Genomic DNA, 18599 nt, shown 5'->3' with positions numbered 1-18599 from the left:
TGTGCCAACCAGGCTACCACCCTCGCCCCTCCTTTATATAGATCTCTCCATGCCATTACAGCTTTATAGATGCTAATCCATGTGACTATCATCCAAATTGCTTTCTTTTGTAGTAACACTGAACTTGGCTATAAAAGGCGGACTAGGTGACATTCAGGATGGACCTTAATGGAATCGCAAGATTGAAATGTAAATTGTTTTCAGAGGACTGGGAAGAAAACAAAAGTTACACCTTCAGCTGTTCTGAATGATGTGGAGTTGTTTCTGTCCCCATCATCTTGAGCCAGGAGTCTCCAGAAGTCAATACAAATCCTGGGAAGTAGTTTGTTAATCCAGACTAACTCCTCCATTGCGTTCTCTTCGATTGTTATTGTTCTTATACTGTTTTGTGAACCTGTAGAAAGCAAGTGCTTTTTCATCTTGAAATCCAACAAAATTGAAAGAATATGCATAGAAAAATGCATATATGTAGCCATGTCACTGTGAATAACAATTTTTGCGTATTAGCCATTTTGATTCTTATGTTGCATCTTTTACTTCTCTGTTGCTGCGCAGAACCGATCAAAAGAAAAGTAAATTTCAGTTTTACAACCTGTATGCCTAAAAGCGGGTATTACCGTTTTATTTACTGACTTGTTTAAATGATTCGCTTTTGTAAGAATCAGATGGCATTATGCTTATTGTACAATGCCATATTGGTATATGACATAACAGGAAACAGTATTGTATGATATATTTATAAATACTATAAAGAAAATATTGTGTTTCATGCACTCATGATATGGTTGTTAAATTTCTAAACTGGTTCGACCCTTGCAGATGCCACCTGTTTGAGCTTTGCTCATACTGCAAGAAACACATTGTGTGTGAAAGCTACAGTATTGGGAAAGCACATTCAAGTCTCTGATAACCTGGAGGCAGTTGGCAATCTTAAAAGGATTTTACTTGCTTTGTCTTTTTTTTTTTTCTTCCAAGTGGAATATTTTTACTTTACCAAATGTTGAAGTGATACAATGAAAAAAGAAATCAAGGGACATGGAAGTTTTAGACCTGTTTGATTACCTTTTTATTATTTGTTGTGATGGGACTGTGTTTTTAAAAGCACACGGAATCATTATAGAAGCCATAAACTATTTGATATAAATTTTAAGGAACCAGCAAGTGGCTGGATGAAGGCATTTTATCTAAATTTGTTTTAATATATATGTATATGGTACAGTACTAACTTCATTAAAATTTAACTGGTACTTTAATATTTCCAGTAAATTGTGGAGAATGCCTTCTCTTTAATGGCCTGCGAGTAGGTGCATTTTGTTAGAGGCTTCTAAGGGTGGTTTTTTTTTTCAATAGGAGGAACATATCCACCATAAAATATGAACAGCCCAGAACACTTTTCAGTTTGTGCTTTGCTTTGGTCGAACTTTGTGTGTGTTCATCACCCATCAGTTATACATTTGTGAGGGTGTTTATTCTATATGGATATTGTTTCATGTTTGTATGGAAAAATTGTAGTTAAACATTTCATTGTCTCCAGTCTGCAAAAGAAGCACAATTCTTATTGCTTTGTCTTGCTTATAGTCATTAAATCATTACTTTTGCATATAAATTGCTGTTACTTGTCCTGCTTGTTTTTATAGACCAGGTGATTGCAAATCCTCCACAAGGTTATTGCTTATTGATGTATATGTCTTGTTAAACAAGAGTTGATATTTTTTTCCTGTAGTAAACATGTACAGTTCAATTTCAACAGTAAAAACTTCAGTTTTATATACACGAATAACTTTCATTTATAGCTGATCAAAGAAATAAATAAAAGGGATAATTCATTCAAAAGTAGCAAATTACCTCTGTTGATAATGTGGTATTAAAGGACAAACTTCTTGGTCTCAGGGGAAGTATTTCTGGGTGTACTGAAGCTTTTAGTGAACAGTACAGTATAGTATACTAAAATAACAAAGGGGGGGGAGGGGGGAAACACCTGGAAATTGTAGTGATTTGTTTTGTTTTGGCCTGTCTTGAAAACATTTGCTGTTCTTTATTGGACACCGATTTATTCTTGAAAATAAGCAAATGGTGCGTCCTCACATCCCCGTCAGCCGCAAGTTTTACCTCCTATCTGTTCGAACTTAGTCCCTGTTAAACTGCACTGTCCGGGAAGGGAAGAACTTGATTTTTGTGATGGCGAGTGCCATGTTCTGCCTGTGCTGCCCTGGATTACTTTTTAAAGCCGCAGTGGAACTAAATACGTTTTAATATAAAGGTATCTCTCAATGCGACCGAATGTCTGTCTTGGCACGATTCCCTCAGCTACACGAATGAATTACACTGTACTGGTTGAATTATTTCACCAAAAAACCAGCACTGAACCTGCAGCAGAGGCTTGTACGTTAGCACACTGATCAAAATGTGCTTAATTTTATTCGAAATATCAGTTAATTACTACTTCTAGCATCAATACGGAGCTGTTCTCGGTTTTTGTGGAGTGCCCGTGAAGCACTCGGCAGTGAAACAGGAGTTGGATATTTCCCTTCGAGATTTACTAAGCTCTTACAGTATTTTCTACATCTCCCAATTTGACTTCTGTCTGAACAAGAACAAACGCCCCAGCAGCTCTCTTGCCGAGCTGCAAAAGCCGCCGAGGATGTTTGTGCTGCCATGTGAAACTTTTGTTTTGCTGCTGGCCCTGCGCAGATGGCACTGCGATGCGTATATACTGCTAAGCGCAACTGGGAGGACGATCAAAGATAGCATCTTGGTGTTCTACTTCTGAAGCTGCTATGTCAGCCTTCCCGGTTTCACAATATTTTCCTTTGCATGTACATAGTGGCAGGTTTTCCTTTCACATGTACCTAGATTCTCCCTGATAGAAAAGAAATCTCGGCTCGGTACATGTAAGGGGAATCTTTTCATTATCCGACTTGCATTCATATAGATGGAGGGATAAAGGCGAAGTCTGCTACGTTTTCCTGAGCTTGTTCAACAAGCAATCTGGTCAAAGATAGAGACAGGAGAGGTCTGTGCCGGCTGGAAAAGGATGTTTTCCTGCCTTCGTCCGACCAAATTTTGCGCCCTGGTTCAGCTGCCTGCAGCTCCAAGCACCGCTTTTGTGTCCGGCACGAATGGGGATCCAGCCCCGGCGAAAGGAACGGAGAGGGAGCATGAAAATCTCTATACGCTTCTGGAGAAGACAGACAGAAACAGGAAGGCTGAATGCAGAAATATGCAGGGGAAGAGGAGCATGACGAGCTTGCTGTGCCGAGATGGTTGTCACCTAGCACTGACCATTTCTCTCAACAACCTGCGCCCATGACTTCCAGAAAACCGAGGCTGGCAGGCGGATACCACCGGTGAATTTCCGACACCGGCAGCGGCCCGTGGGCGGGAGAGGGAAGCGGAGGGCGGCACCGCCGCGGCGCCGGGGACCCGGGCAGCGCCGGGGGAGCTCCAGGAAACGCCGTGAGAAAACGACGCTCCCCGAGTTTTGAATGATGGGGAGCAACAAAGAAACCCGACGGCAGCGGCAGCGGCGGGCGCCCTTCCCGACGAGGCGATGCCTTTGGTCCTCTGGCCGCGACCGCCGGGCCACCGCCGTCACCTCCGCCGCCGTCCCGCTGCTCCAGGAGTAGCTCGTTTCGCTGGGGATTTTCAGAGAGCGGCCAAAGCATATCTTCCCGTGGCTGGTACCGGGGGGAATTCTCCTTCCTTTCGCCTCTGCCAACCTTGCGCCTCTTTTCTTTTTCGCCGCGGCCCCGACCCGCCGGTTCCCTAGCCCCGGTGGCAGAGTGCTCCTACCTTTCAAACATTACTTCTGGACTGTTCATCTCTCACCACGCAGGAACTCCTGCAGTTCCGATCTTTGCCACCAAACTGGCTGACGAGGATCGGGTTGTCTCGTCGTGCCGGGCTCCGATTTCTGGCCCCGGAACGGGGCGGTCGGCGGCGGCCCCTGAGGCAGGCACGGCAGCGGGAGGAGGGCTGCGGCGGCCCCGCAGAGCACCTCGCGCCCTCCCAATTTTAAAACGGTGAAATTCTGAGACAATGTTTACTCAGATAAGTGTTTCCTGTTTCCGCTGTTAATTTTTAACGTTCTTGCTCCTACTCTGGGTACTTGAAACGGATTTCCTTTATTTTACTATAAACAGTTTGTTTTTCATCTTTTCTGCCCGTCTCCTGCCCCAAGGACGCCTGGAGAAGAACCTGCCCTCACCTCCCAAGGGCTGCGGATCTTCGCTTTCCGCAGCTCAATGTCGTTGCCCCGTTCAGGGAGCTCCGACCCACGGTTGATTTGTGTTTTATTAACTCAAGGATGCCAAGGATTCTGGCAGAGAGGATTTTTTTCCAACTCTGGCTCCTTCACTCGCTTTCCCCGCTACCAATAGAGGACTCCCGCCAGGAGAACAGAAAAACTTGTAAAGCCCGGTGTGGACCAGGCAATTCTCGATCTCGCCGTCTTTGGGGATGGGATATTTGTATTTATTTAACAGTGATGATGTGGGTTAAAGAAAAAAAAAAAATCAGTGTCAGTAACGGGTAGAGCACGAAGGACACGTAACGCCCACGGCAAAGGAGGTTTTCCTGCGGGGTTTGGCAAGGCAGAGGGACTTCCATCCCCGCTCTCTGCCGCGAAGCAGCGGCCGCGACGGCCAAGACAGCGGTAGTCGCGGAAAGGCCGCGAGCGGCGGTGCCGGAGGCGGGCGCTGCCCCAGGGGTGCGAGGAGCCCGCGGGCCTCTCCGCAGGCCGGTCGGGCGGCCGCTGCCCGCCCCGGGAGCCCAGCCGAGAGCTGCGGTTCTGCTCCGTTTCTCTCCGCGTCGCCTCCGCCGGCGGGAACGCGGCTTCTCGGGCCGGCATGGGAACGCGGCGCTCGGCGCCGCCGGTGCCGCGGGCGCGGCCGGGCCCCCGCCGGCTGCCCCTCCACGGGCGGGCCGCCCCGCTCCGCGCCCCCCGCGCCCGGCCAGAGGCCATCTTGCGCCTGCGCACCTCTCGCGCCCGCGGAACTTCCCCCGCGCCGCCAGATTCGAACGGGGCTGCGCGGAGCGGGGCCCGCGGGGGGACCCGCCGGCCGCTCCGCGCCGCGCCCGCCGCGCACGGGCCCCGCCAGCGCCGCCCCATCGACCTCCGGCCGCGGCCGGTGGCCCGTCTCGCCTTTGGCACCTCTTGGGCCGTGCCGGGTCCGGCCGGGGGGCGGCGGGCGCGGCTGGCAGGCGGCACCCCCGGCCCCAGCCGCCCTCCGCTGAGGTGTAGCGATGCCACCGCAGGCTCCGCACTGTCCTGCGTTCGGTCTGCCTTCTCCCGCCTCCTGGCCTATAGGGTGCTCCAGCCAGCGCGGACATTTGGGGATGTGCGCGGCGGGACGGGAGCATTCCGGGTTTTCCATCCGCGGGGCTTCGCGGTCCTGTGTCCCCGTCCGCCCTGCCGCAAGCGGACGGCTTCCCGCTGAGGCCGGCCGGCATCAGCCCTTCCCGGGGCACCGTGGGGCTTCGGGGCGAGCCCACCTCGCCGAGGAATAGGAGAGGGTAGCGCTTGCCATTTGGCGTATCTATTTTCATGGCACTCAGCTGAATATCGCACCTCGTCTAGAGAGACAAAGGGCTGTATGTTCCTATCGCCGGGGAAAGGCTGATGCTTTCCCCGTTCCCAACGCCGAAGCTCTCAACGGTGTGGAAGGGCTACATTTTCCGGGAGCGGCCGGCTGAGAACTCCCCAGTGGCAGCGAGGCACTTTCGAATAGCAAAGGCAGTCAGCAGCCCTTCCCCCTCAGCGCCCGCCGCCGGGCTCCGCGTCCCCGCTGCCTCTCGGCCGCCGCATCCCCGGTGGAAGAGGCCGAGGCCGGCAGGAGCCGCCTCGCGTCCTGGGGCCTCCGCTGAGCGCAGAACTCCCAGGCACTGCTGCCAGCGGTGGCATTTCTTACTCCTCCTTCTCCATGTGGTGGGGATGCTCGAGAGAAGCCTTCTCAACAAGGCATTTTCTGATCTGTGAGACAACATCGTGCAGCTGATGGAGGCCTCCAAGGTGGACTGAGTCAACAAAAGAAAAAAAAACAAACAAGAAAACAAACAAACAAACAAAACCCCATCCCAAAACAAGCAAAAAATATCCAAACAAAAAAATCTCCCCAAACTCAAACAGAAAAATTAGAAAAAAACCCTAGCAAAAATAACAAAAAACCCCACACTCCATCAAAGGACTTCGAGAAAAACTCCACATACACAATCCCAAAACTATGAAGGGGAAATGAAGAAAAAAACCCTCCAACAAAACAAACTACAAAATAAAAACCAGAAGAAAGCTCAAACAACTGAAATCAAGATACCCATAAAGCTATGCTAGCAGGGTGCTGAAAGGAAGGTGTTGGCCTGACTAAGGCGCAGGGATGCTGAGTGAGTGATGTCCCTGCGAGGCAGCTCTCACTGCACGGGGTGCGCATCCTGCGCACACCTTCCGTAGGTTGCCGGCACCGGCAGCGCGCGAGCCGAGCTGGGGTGCCCGGTGCGCGGAGCCGCAGCTCCGCTCGGCCGAGTGCTTCGATGTAGCCGGTCGGGACGTGTCCCTTCCGAGGGGATGGCACTTCGATTTCTAGGTTGGGTAGGCTGGCTGCGAAGGACGAAGGGCTGCGGCTGGAGCCCCGGGGGACACCGCGCTGCTGCTCCCCGGGCTTGGGCTGTGCTGCCGGGCAGGCGGGGAGAGCCCCCGGACACGGAGGACGTGGCAGCATAGGGGACCGGCGGAGAGGAGACAGGGGCTCAGCGCCGAGAAGGATGCCTACAAGCCATGAGCTGCCATTTTGTCTCTTTTAAGAGGGTTGGCTTTCCCCTCTCCTGGAGCGCAGTGCGCGGCGGTAGCAGCATGTCCCCTCGCCCTGACCCTCCTCGGCCGTCCTGCAGGGAGGCAGCTCGGGGCGGCACGAGAGGTCCCCTCGGGAAAGCGCCCATCAACCCCAGCCTTCCCAGCTCCGGCGCTCTCCCTGCCACCTCCGCCCTAGGTGCTCGGGGTTTGCAGGCTGTTCAGCTGATTTGTTGCTAATAGCAACCACACGACAGCGATTTGCAGCCTTTGCTGCTGCCAGCGCCTCTCGTTACACCTTCTTCTGCTAACCGGGATACGGTCGTCTGGCTGCTGCCTGTCCCCACCCCTCTAACCGCAGCAGCCAGGGACAATAACGGTGCAGGAGGACGGGACGGCCTCGGGGCGAGCTGCGGGCTCCGCTGGGCACCGCGCAGATTTGGTCCTTCCACATCAAGACCTAAATACTGGCTTTCAGCCGCAGCCGCGCAGGCTCCGCGCATTTTGCATTGTGTGCTAGTATTGTTGAGAGCTGCAATCCGACCGGCGCGGGGGGGAGAAGCGCTGCTGGGTTTACATATGTAGATGTGGGCAGCGTTCAGCGCCAAACCAGCACACACCCTCCCCCGGAGCATCAGACACAAAGGAAGACGTCGCTCCTTTCAAGTCCCCAGAATAAATTAAGCTCCGGCTTTCAGTTTTGGAACGTCCCAAAAATACATATTTTTTAATGGCACTGCACAGGCGCTGAGGGTTCCGCAGGAAACCAGAGGTATAATCATATGCACGTGGTAAAAAGGGCTCAGCCTTAGCAGCTAATATTTCCTGGTCCCATCCTGCAAGTCAACCTGACATGTTTTGTGCTTTTCTGGTTTATTTATCTCTTAAAATTTTTATTCAGTCTTTCCTAGTGTAACGGTGATGCACCGATCTCCATTAGCCAAGTCTGTACCGTTTACACGTTTACAGTTACAAATATCTGCTCAAATGCCAGGGTCGTCCTCTTGGGTGAAGAAAAAGGAGAAGTCCTCTTTCTAGCGCGTCTGAGCTGCCTCGACGTTTCTGTCTTCGCCTCACAGAAATAATTTACTCTATAGGAAGGTCTTACAAATTAAACTTTCCACCGAAAATCCGGAGAGGGTACCCTAGATTGGAGTGAGTCCCTGCAGCCCCGAGCCAAAGCTCAGGGAGAAAAAAGAGAGAACTCCCCATTCCTACGGTCTCCCTCACAGAGTTTTTGTTAAAATCAGGTAATGGCACAGCCCAACTTAAATTTGAAAAATAAACCATTCAAGGATTCAAATTAACTTTAGTAGAGGCTGCACGTGGAGTTGGACATTCTTCACTCAGTGTGCTCTTTTCCAGATAGCACTTCAGCTGCCTACATCCCATTCACTCCCACTAACCTTTCCACGTTCAAACTCCTGGCTCTTAAAAACTCAGCACTTCCAACTCCGACCCGTGGGAGAGTTCGCGCGTTACTCTTCCCACCAAATGAGCTGAGTCGTGCAAATACGGGATTAAAAGCCCTAATTTCTATAACCCTATGAATATCTCCTCAACGCCTTGATCAATTTGCCAGGCGTGTGGCAGGAGGAGCAGACCCTCCAGAGGCAGATGGGGCGACCAAGGGCCCCGCCGACGTGCGCGGGGGGCTCCCGGGGGAGGTCTGGCTCCAGCCCGGGTGATCCGCAGCTCCGGCGGACTGTCCCGGAGGCCTTCCGAACCGCTGTGGAAGCCGACGTACCAAGGCACGGGAAGACCTCACCTTTTAATCGGCGTCGAGCGATTTTAAGCCGTAGCGGAACATCCGCGGCTTGACCAGCCGAAGCACAGCGGGGCGTGAGCCGTCGAGGGGCAGAGAGCCCGGTCCTGGACCGGCCACCCAGTGCCCTTCCAGCCGGAGGGTCCTGCGGGGCGGGGAGGGACCCGGCAGCTCCTGGAGCTGAGTCACCTGTTGCCTCACACCCGCGGGGACGAGACCGAGCCAGGAAAACCCACTCCCTCGGCACGCCTCATCCCCCAAAAAAACCCAGAAGCAACTTAGCCCTTCCCCGTCTTGGGGAAAACGATGCTTCCCCGCCCCGTTCTGGGCGCATTTCAGAGTGAATCAAAGTCTGAGATTAAAAAACACCCATCAGAACCCGAAGGCACATTATCTGGATAACTGTTGCCTATTCCCCTGGTCTCCGGTTTATATTTTAAGCTGACGTGTGCGGTAACGCAGTCATTACTAACACGACTCGCTTAAGGATACGGTTTCCTACTAATGAGCACCCCAGCAGAAGGCAATGAAGTCTCACAATTACGTCATTTCCATAAATGATTTTCCGTCTTCAGTACTTTTGCGAGAACCGGTGACATTTCCGTAGACCGCATTTGCATGGTGTTTATTCCTCATTATTATTACTAACCATGTGAACAGACTTAGTATCAAGCAACGAAGTGTAACAACAAGTCTTGGTGGTACTCAGGGTGCGTTTTGTTGTTCCTTATACAAACATTAGACTTAATTAGACAGATAAATCAATTTATCTGTAATCGACACGTCTGCTTTTTTTTTAACCTCTGGAAGTAATTAATCACCATTTGTTTATTTTTTATTTAACTTAAGAACAGAAATAAGTATAAAGAAATGTGTTTAACAGCTGTTCTCTTCTCAAGTACACATGGTGATAATTTCCCAAAATATTTTCTGTGGCAAACGACCTTCTCGCCAATCTTACTTTATTTGTCTCCTTTATTTGTAAAGAATAGCACACCGCCTATTTAATTTGTTTGCTTAATTATTTTTTTTTCTGCACTAAATACTCTTGGAAACACGTAGCTCATTTTAGACCATGACATTGTGTATGCTAGCCCCTTTCTTCTCAGCTGAGCAAACACAGGATTAAAAAAAAAAATAGACGTATCTCACACACTTTTCTAAACTTTTAAAAGGCAGCTGAAGTACCTTCAGCGTGCCAGCTTCAAGGTATGAGACAAAACTTTAAATTACTTCTCTGATAATACGTTTATATAGTATCAGTCGTCTGTTTTTGTACATTTACAGCTTTGCAAGAAAAAATTATCAGCCTATGAAATCTTGAAGTCACAGTGCAATAATGTGTGGCTTTATTGACTATTAACTCTGATTTTCTGTTGTGGATCACAATTTCACTTGGAGCAGCCTGATCGATAGCACGGCTAACTATTACCTTCGTTCACAAGTATCTTGCGTCTTGGGAATCGTCTTGGGAATCGCCCTCAAAAGATACTAGTGGAGATGTAGAGGCTATTTGTCTTCAAGCCCTGAAAACACTGATTTCACTTTCCCGTCCCACCGTTTGCATTAGTTGCTATACACAACTCCAAGGTTGTGTTCACTCGTAGATGCAACCATGTCTTTGCCCACCAGTTATGAAGAGAATGATTCGTAATTAGTCCTTATGGCTGGGCACCAGGATAGGAAAAAGTGGAAAGCAGTGCGTAGCTTATCTACCAGAACGATACACTGCCGGGAAAAAAAAAATAAAATTAAAGCCCCCCTATTACAGCGCGCAGGAATAACTTTGTGTCTGTGCCAGGCAGAGCCAGAGGGCTGCTGCCGGACCATCCTTCCCCGCCGTGCCCCTTCCCGCGCTGCTCCACCGAGAGAGCGGATGCTGCCCCCGGCCACCTGCGGCCGAGCGGGGCGGGGAGCTGCCGCTGCGCCAGTGCTCTGCGCGGATGGGTGCGCTAGGGCAGGTCATTAACTGCGGTGTGTATCGTCTGGGAAAAGCCTTCCCTTCCAGCGGGGCACGGCGCGTCTTCTGCCGCACTCCCGTGGCTCCCAGCGGAGGCGGTGGCTGTAGCCCACGGGCTCGCCCCTGCGGGTCCGCGCTGCCCACACCGCCCCAGCGCCGCCGCGCTCCGTAGCCGTGGGTGGAGGGGGCTCCGCGGCCCTGCGCGGGACAAGTTTATTCTCCGTGAGGAGCAAAAACCCCCTGCGTGGGTCGTCGCGGCGGGGTAAGGCGAGAGCCGAGATCCCCGAGGAGGAATCGCGACCGTGGTGAGAAGGGAAGGAAAAAACTAAAATCAAAGGACCCCACTTCCCGAAGAATAAAGGCGCAGCGGCGGGCGAGCAGCTTCGAGCTGCCCTTATCTTTTTTTTAGTTTTTATTTTCCCTCCGCACCCAGGGAGTGGAGGGAAGCGAGAAGCAGGCAGGTGGATCCCAGCGCAACCCCTGCCGGGAGATGCGCTGGATTTCGCCAGAGCGGCGAGGCCTTGGCAAGTTGCGGAGCAGCGGAGAGGGACCAGGGACGCGCCCCCGGGGGAGCAGCTGTGCGCACCGACGGGGCGGCCGCAGCGCCGCTCCCAAATGTCAGCGGGGGCAGCAGGCCCCGGCCCGGCCGTCCGACATCACCCCGCCGGCCTCCGCTGCGCGGGACTCGGCGCCGCGGCTGTGGCCCGGACACGTCCGTGCGCTGAACCCGGCACCGTTCCCTGTCCGTCCCCCCATTCCCCGGCGCTGCCGAGAGCAGCAGCTCCCTGTCGGTGAGAGGTGAGAGCGTACAGTCGCTGTACACGTTTTCATGTCACGTCCTGCTAATACATCCCCACAGGTGCTGTGCTGAGCTGCGCGTGGGCTACAGACGTGACACAGCGGCGGTCCCCTCCGCGGTGCTGCCGGTCCCCTCGCCCCCGCCAACCTCTGTAGGTGCCGATATCCACACCTCTACCGGCAGGGCATGTGAACAGGCGTGCGGCCCGCCGCCAGCTGGGCACAGCCCGCCGGGCCCCCGCTCGTCCCGTCCCGTCCCGTCCCGTCCCCGCGGGCACGGCCCGAGCGCGGCGCGCGGAGCCCCGCGGGGCGGAGCGGGACCGGGCGCGGCGGGCGGGCGCGCTGACGTCACGACCTAGACCACGCCCCCGCGGCTCTGCTTTCGCCCGGTTGCCGGGGAGACGCGTCCACAGCGCGGAAATCCCCGCGGGCGCGGAGCCCGCCCGGCGCCGCCATGAGCCAGCGGCAGGTCCTGCAAGGTAGGCTGGGCCGGGGGCCGGGGCTGGGGGAGCGGGGCTGCCACGGCGCTCGCCCGCCCGCTGACCCGGCGCCCCGGCGCTGCCGCCCGCAGTGTTAGAGCAGTACCAGCGTGCCCGGTCGCAGTTCGCGCAGGCGGTGGCCGACCTCGCCGCCCGCCCGCAGAGCATGGACGCGCTCCGAAGCGCAGGTACGCGGGAGCCCGCGGGGCCGGGCCGTGCGCGGCCGCGGGGTTTTGCATGTCCCGGGGCGGGGGAGGGAGCAGCGCGGGGCCGCCGCGGTCTTTCCCTGCTTTCTTTTTTTTAATCTCCCTCCTGCCTCATTGGCCGTTCAGTTTCCGGAGATTTTTTTTTTTCCCGGTAGGATTTGGCTCCCACTCTGCTTGCCGAGTCCCCCTCGTTGCGGTGGGAACGTTAATGGCGCTGCTCAGCTGCGGGGGGGGTGCCCCCGTGCCTGTGCGGGGGTGGATGTCTCTGGATGAGATCTCCGGTTTGTTTCAAGGAAAACTCAGCATAATTCTTTTCAAAATTTACTTCCTCCCGGTTCCGATATAGCTTTATGTAAAGTACAGAAATTGGAATTCCCGATGAAACCAGCGATAATTTGCCAAGGAAATTCTGCTTTTAGAATAAATACATTTTTATACTGGCTTTAAAAGTTGTTCCTAAATTCTTCAATGCTTTCTGCCGGCAGATTGGCTCAGTTTAGAAGGGATTTGCTTTTGTTATATTGCTGCCATGGGATGTCGTGAACCAAATTGAACATTTTTAGAAAGAGGAGCTGCGGGAGCACTTCTACCAGCTGTTGTGCTGCTGGCATCTGGCAGACCCACTCCACTCGGCCAAAGTTCCTGAGCTTAAAAGAGGAAAAAGAAGTGCCTGGTAATTGATTACCTGAATGACAGCTTGAAAATTTACTGTAGATCAGTGGTTGGTTTGCCATGTGGTATTCATGAACTGATTATATTTTCATGTGTCTAGATTTTGTTTTTAATACTTGTTTCCCAGGTCTAATGAAACTATCTCAAATACAATGACATCTAACAAGCAATTGAAAAAGAAAACCAATGGTGTGAATATTTACAACTTTCTGTTATTGTATTTACAACAGTTTTAAAAATTTGTTTCATTAAAAAAATCTATCCCTTAAATTCTTGCTAAGGAAACATTTCCTTTCATTATGGGAGTGACACGTTGACTCCAGGCCTTTTGTATTACCTTGCTGCGGCTCTTGATTTTTTTTGTTTTGTTTTCCATCTTTTGGTGAGTTAATGCCACTGCTGTAGTTTATACAAGTGATCTCTGTTTGCCAAAGGGACATCTTGGCTATAGGAATAATTTATGCCTTATTTGTATGAAGAGGTCCCTCTGCGTCCTTTTACAGTCCTGGTTTTAGCAGCTCCCAGAGAGAGATCCCATATAGGCAGGCTTCTCGCAGCTCAGCCTTTAAAAAAATGTAGAAAGTTTCTGTTTTAAGAAAGCAACCAAAGTGACAAGCTAAATTAATTTGCGTTGTATTTATTTCTAAAATAACTATTTTGATGTAATCTGGTTGGTAACTTTACCTCAGAATTGATTTGTTGCTTGTGCAGAACAAATAATCGGTTTCTTCTGTACACAGCTGGTGTTGGTCTGAAGGTTAAATTTGCAAGGATCAGGCTCTGGGCTATAATGTTTAAATGTGCATTTGTGTAGATTATCCTACTTGGCTGTTTCTGGTCGTGAGCTGCTTTTCCACAAGCTTTAGTTTTTCAGATGCTGGACAAGAGGGGAATGTCTGCAAATACAGCTGTTATAATTTATTTGGATGGCCTACAAATACTTTACCATCTTTCCCACCTGTGACTTTAAAAATACTTTCTAATATATAATTGCAATGAGAGTTGTTCATTTTGGCCTTTTCTGGATGTGCTAGACACAAGTTTTAAAATCTTCTCATAAATTATGTGTGATTAAATGTTTTTCTTTAAAACCTCCCACCAAATAAAATTGGTTGCTTTAATAAAACAAGTATTTTTGGTCATTGCTGTCCAGTCGATAACTGGTATGCCTTTTATGGTCTTAATCTAATGAGTGCTGAAGGAATGGTTTAAGTAAGATGCCTGTCTATATGTATATCTCTGTATAAATCTGTATTAAAAAGGGTTTGGGGCTTGTTTCTTTTTCTGGTGAATAAGAATTCTAGCCATCCTGCTGTTTTAAGAAGATGAGAAAAGTCTTTACCTGCTGTCATTTTACATTAGTTGTAAGAGTCAGGGGCACCTTGCAGGGTTCTTTTGTTGGATCTCAAAAGTTGCCAGTGTTTAGTGTCTTTTTGGCAAAAGCAGAAAGCAAGATTACAGTGACTTGAATTTGAACAAAATGAAATCCTTAAAGTGTGCATGTACTCTTGTATTAATGGCCTCAGTTTATATTCCTGGCATAAGAATGAAAGATGAGCGCTCAAGAAATAAAGCATCTGATCCCATTTTAGAAGTCCTTTTGATAACTACCTAACATCCTATAAAGAAAGTAAATACTAGTTTGAGACCTTAATCTTTGCAGAGGTGTCTTTGGACACCATGCTAACACAATGAAAGATGGAAACATTGAAAAAGTAATTCTTTACTACCCTCTAAGCCCTGCTTCTGTGGTATTAAACCAGGTACAGGCAATGGTATTGTTGCACATTCAACGCTTTCAGCCTGGAGGGGAGTGAGCAGCCAGGATCAGAGGCACAAGTTCCTTATACAGGCTTGACTACTGAGAAGCCTTGAGGTACCATTATTGTGGAGACTCCTATGTATGACCTGTAAGGAAAACTGGTGGGAAGGTGAAAAGAAGGACAGAAAGGGCCAAAGGAACCCCACCTTTTCTTAGGGCATCTGTCTTCTGAAGCTTCTGTATGTCATCGAGTTCTGGAGCTGCTTTTCCCACGGGGCAGAAATCTCAAAGGTGTTGTAACCAGGGAACTGGAATCTGGCCCTTGGCTTTTGACACATGTGCATGGCACTGGCTCTTTCCTGGTCAAGAATGTCCTGGGGGTTTAGTGCCTGGGAGCTTAACAGCTTTCTGGTGGCAAGAAAGTGCAAGGAATGATCAGAGAGATTCTTTTGTTGGAACTCGTTTCTGTGTTTTCCAACTCCCTGATTTGCTTTGATGAAGTTGTTCCATATGATTAAATGTTACCATGAGTAATGATTAGGGTTTGTCATTTGAATGTTTAATTAGTTGATACTCGGGGAGAAAAGTCTGCTGCAAAATTCCTAAACCTTTTCCATTTAGTAAATATACATGTGAAACAATGACAGACTTTTTATCAAATCTTGTTTCTTGAGAGCTGCTGACTAGTGGGAGAAGGTACTTTGATAGTAACAACTTTAAATATACTCTTTAAAAATAAATCTATTCATTTGGCAGCTACTGCTCATGAAGTTTGGTACTAGAATGCATTATTCAGCTCAACACCCCCTCATCCTTCCAAAATTTAAAATCCCAGAAAGAGGCTATTTTCAGTTATAATGGCAGATGAACTTGAGCTCTTGTTCTTGCACTGAGATTTAGGCAGCTGTCTGTCTTTTAGAAGAGCTAGGTGAAAATTTGAAGTGCTTCTAATATGTTTATAACAGTGGTAGTCACTAAGTCTAATTCAGTTTTTTTTCTCCTTGTGAAGTACAGCACTCTGTAAATAAACAACCACTTTGAAATTGCATTTTGTTTTGATTTTTTTCAGAGGCATTTGCAATTCAGGGTTCATACACGTATCAGAATGATCACTTCTGGGTATTTGTTTTTGATTGATTATTTGATTATTTTTTATTTATTAATCTTGCGTTAGAGCATATGGTGATAAGAATGTTGCTTTTAATATGTGAGTTATTTAAGGTTATCATTGTGATTAAGAAACAGTTTAGTCTTGCTACTTTGACTTTAAAGATATTACAGTATCAGCTCTTTAACCCCTTTCTTGGGGCTTATCACATTCTTAAGTGTGATGGCAGCGGAAGTCATAGGGAAAGCTGAGCATGGAACATGGAAAAACAGATCTGTGTGGTGCAGCAGTCTGTGCAGCAGCCCTACACACCTGACTTCTCTTCACATTGCTGCTGGGGTGTTTTTATCATCTTGGGCAGATAACTTCAGTTGCTGTTCGTCTGCCTTGTTGGATTGCTGGCCAGTCTGCAGAGTTCCAGGAAAGTTCTGAGATGTCACTGTTAATGAAGATGCTCTCCCAGTGAATCTCTTCCAACTGTCCTCCCACTCCATCAGCCCACAGCTCTGAGCCCAGGTCTCCCATTATGCCTGGTATCAAGCTGCTTCTCAGGCCTTATACTCCAGTCCTGAGTCCTCTCTTCAGCTTTTACCCTCTGGGCTTTTTCTCCTGTTTCACACAACCTGTGTTGGCAAGAGGCTAAAGCCTAGAGGCAGGGCTTACCTGAATCAAACTAGGACTCCACCACCAGCCCTTGTGGCATGGCAGACTTTCCCCTGTTTTGTGGTCTGTTTTTCTGTAGGTAAAGGGTGATGTCATAAGTGTTACTTCTTTCCTGGCTCCAGACCTATTCCACTGATGACAGGTTTTGAAGCTGTATTTCTGAATCTCTGGGTTAGTTTTAGGAGTCTTTACTTTTAAGAAGACACTGTTCAAATTTGTTTCCCTCCTCCAATTACATTGAATCTTTTTGCTGATGCTTTTCTCAACCTTTTGTTCTGATGTATGTATTTTAAGTGTACTGTTTTTGAATATGACAGTTGGACACTTGGCCCTGTATAATCTGAACCAGACCCTTGGGATGGGATTTTAGGGTATAGTTCCATATTTTATATAATATTAAAGAAAGTGATTTGATAGCACTGTGCTTAATATAAAGCATTTGGATCTTGCAAGTGGATATGCATGGACAGGTTCTAAGTATCCAGTTCCAACACTGGAATTTATGTACCCTCTTTTGTAAAGGATGTACACAGCTTGCTTTTTCTTTTTTTATTTTCTTTTTTTTTAATATATATTTTTGGCTGTTTTGTTGTTGTCGTTTGTTTGGTTTGGTTTTGTGTTTTCTAAAAATATTTTTATTTTGCGTTAAAAACTTTAATAAGCTTTGGCAGAAGGGGAAGTGGGAGAGTATTATGCAATGTGGCATAAAAGACAAAAGTTGTCTTTGCAGTTGTAGTAGGTCAAGTATGGAGAGTGGCTTTCCCAAAGGCTTGATGACGTGGTGCCTGATGAAGGGAAAAAGTGAAGTATGAGAGATGACAGAGAAGGAAGAAATAAATGTGGCTGAAGCTGTAGGATTGAGTTTTTCTGTAACTCAGTCAAGTGAAAGCTCAACTGTTCCAGGATACCTCCTCTTCTCAGTCTCCTGGCCTGCCTGGAGATTTGCAAGTAAGATGTCAATACCAGAATTTTTTAGAAACTTCAGTCTCATCTTAAAAAGTGGATATTAAGAAAAGCCAGCTCCTTGTGACCACCTTGGTTTTGGTGTGTCTGTGCACAATTGCATGGTGGCCACTAACAGCCCTGTAAGAGGTATTTTCAGAAATTTGTCCTCTTGTAACAGGATTAGTTCTGCTTCATTAATGCAGAGACAGGGTCTGGCATCTAAGGGGGAGAAACTTTCTGTTCCTTGATCCTTCAGGAATCTTCAGTGATACTATCAAACTGAATCTGCATTGTGTCCCACACCATCTGGTAGTTGCTGTACAAATTACTTGATCAGCCAGACTTTCTGTTACCAAACTGTATTTATGTTCCCTTTGATCTCTGAAGGATGGTAGTTGGGCTGTGGATGGAACTGTGGCAGTGAGAAGCCCTTTCTCCTGACGAGTCACACTTGAGGAGTGTGTACTTGAGACTTGCATACTCTGCTGTCTCTGGAAGAGGCTGTGTCAAGACGAGTGACTGTGAAAATTCTCTCTTGCTGCTCTTCTTGAAATTTTTATTAAAGTAGGAATTTAAAATCTACTGCTGCATAGCTCCTAGAAAAGGGCAGTTGAAGATGGGATGTTGGGGTGAGGCAGAAATAAATTTCCATTTTATTTCCTTGTTAAGTCAGCTGAATTTGACATGAGGAGCTCTGAAAAATGAAGATGATATGATGAATGTTCAGGTGCTAATGTAGCTCTGTGAATGTTCTAAATGTAACAGGTAGCACACAAAAATGAGAAGACATTGTTTTGGTCCAAAGCATAAATTAGAAAGACAGCATCTTCAAGACAAGAGTGTGTCCAGAGACAACAGTAGTGTAGAATGACTTTTTTCCCACATTTTAAAATAGAAATTATTTTTCCTATAAGGAAGAAAGATAAAGTAGGAACAGTCATCTTCAGATGCAGAAATAGAAAGAATTTCCAGTGTAGTCATGTTTCTTTGTATTGTGACTAGTCAAGTTTGACAAGGATTTGATGGGGATGGGAGGAGGGTAGAAGTATTTTGCATGAATTCCAGGTTGTTTTCCCCAAAAAATTGAAATGGCCAAGCAAAGATTGCTGTCTCCAGAATAGTGACTGTTTGTTTCCTACAGTAACTTGGAATGAAAAAAATTGGAACCTGCTGCTGCCCTGAGTGATTTTGTTTGTTTGTTTGTTTGTTTTCCAGATAGGCAGCAGCCAGCATTTGCTTGCTAAGAGAAAGTTCATCAGGCCTGTATATAACAGCTCCACTTGAGAAGTGTGTGTTGAGAGTGATTCAGCTTCTAAAGTGTGTCATTCTTTGAAACAAATTTGAGTGGGAAACTTAGGATAGAAAGGGGAATCATTCCTTGCCCAATGTCAGTCAAAGTTCTGTGATGCAAGAGAGAATATTTGGCAGTAATTCTCTGTTACTCAGTTTCTGAGTGCTAG

General features: G+C 48.5%; 1 protein-coding gene across 2 annotated transcripts in view; it reads left to right on the top strand.

Moving 5' to 3' along the window:
• Positions 1-11758: 11758 nt before the first annotated feature.
• The window catches only part of SPAG6 (sperm associated antigen 6), a 34091-nt gene continuing 27250 nt past the window's right edge, over positions 11759-18599 (top strand). For both annotated transcript variants that reach the window (XM_062494354.1, XM_062494364.1), the window contains exons 1-2: positions 11759-11783; positions 11876-11971. In XM_062494354.1, the coding sequence (XP_062350338.1) occupies positions 11759-11783; positions 11876-11971 (121 nt within the window). The remainder of the gene's footprint in view (positions 11784-11875; positions 11972-18599) is intronic.

This window comes from Cinclus cinclus, chromosome 1 (assembly GCF_963662255.1).
Source record: "Cinclus cinclus chromosome 1, bCinCin1.1, whole genome shotgun sequence".
Classification (NCBI taxonomy): Eukaryota; Metazoa; Chordata; class Aves; order Passeriformes; family Cinclidae; genus Cinclus; species Cinclus cinclus.
Note: the sequence above shows the minus strand (reverse complement) of the source record. Positions and strands in the feature narration are given on the sequence as shown.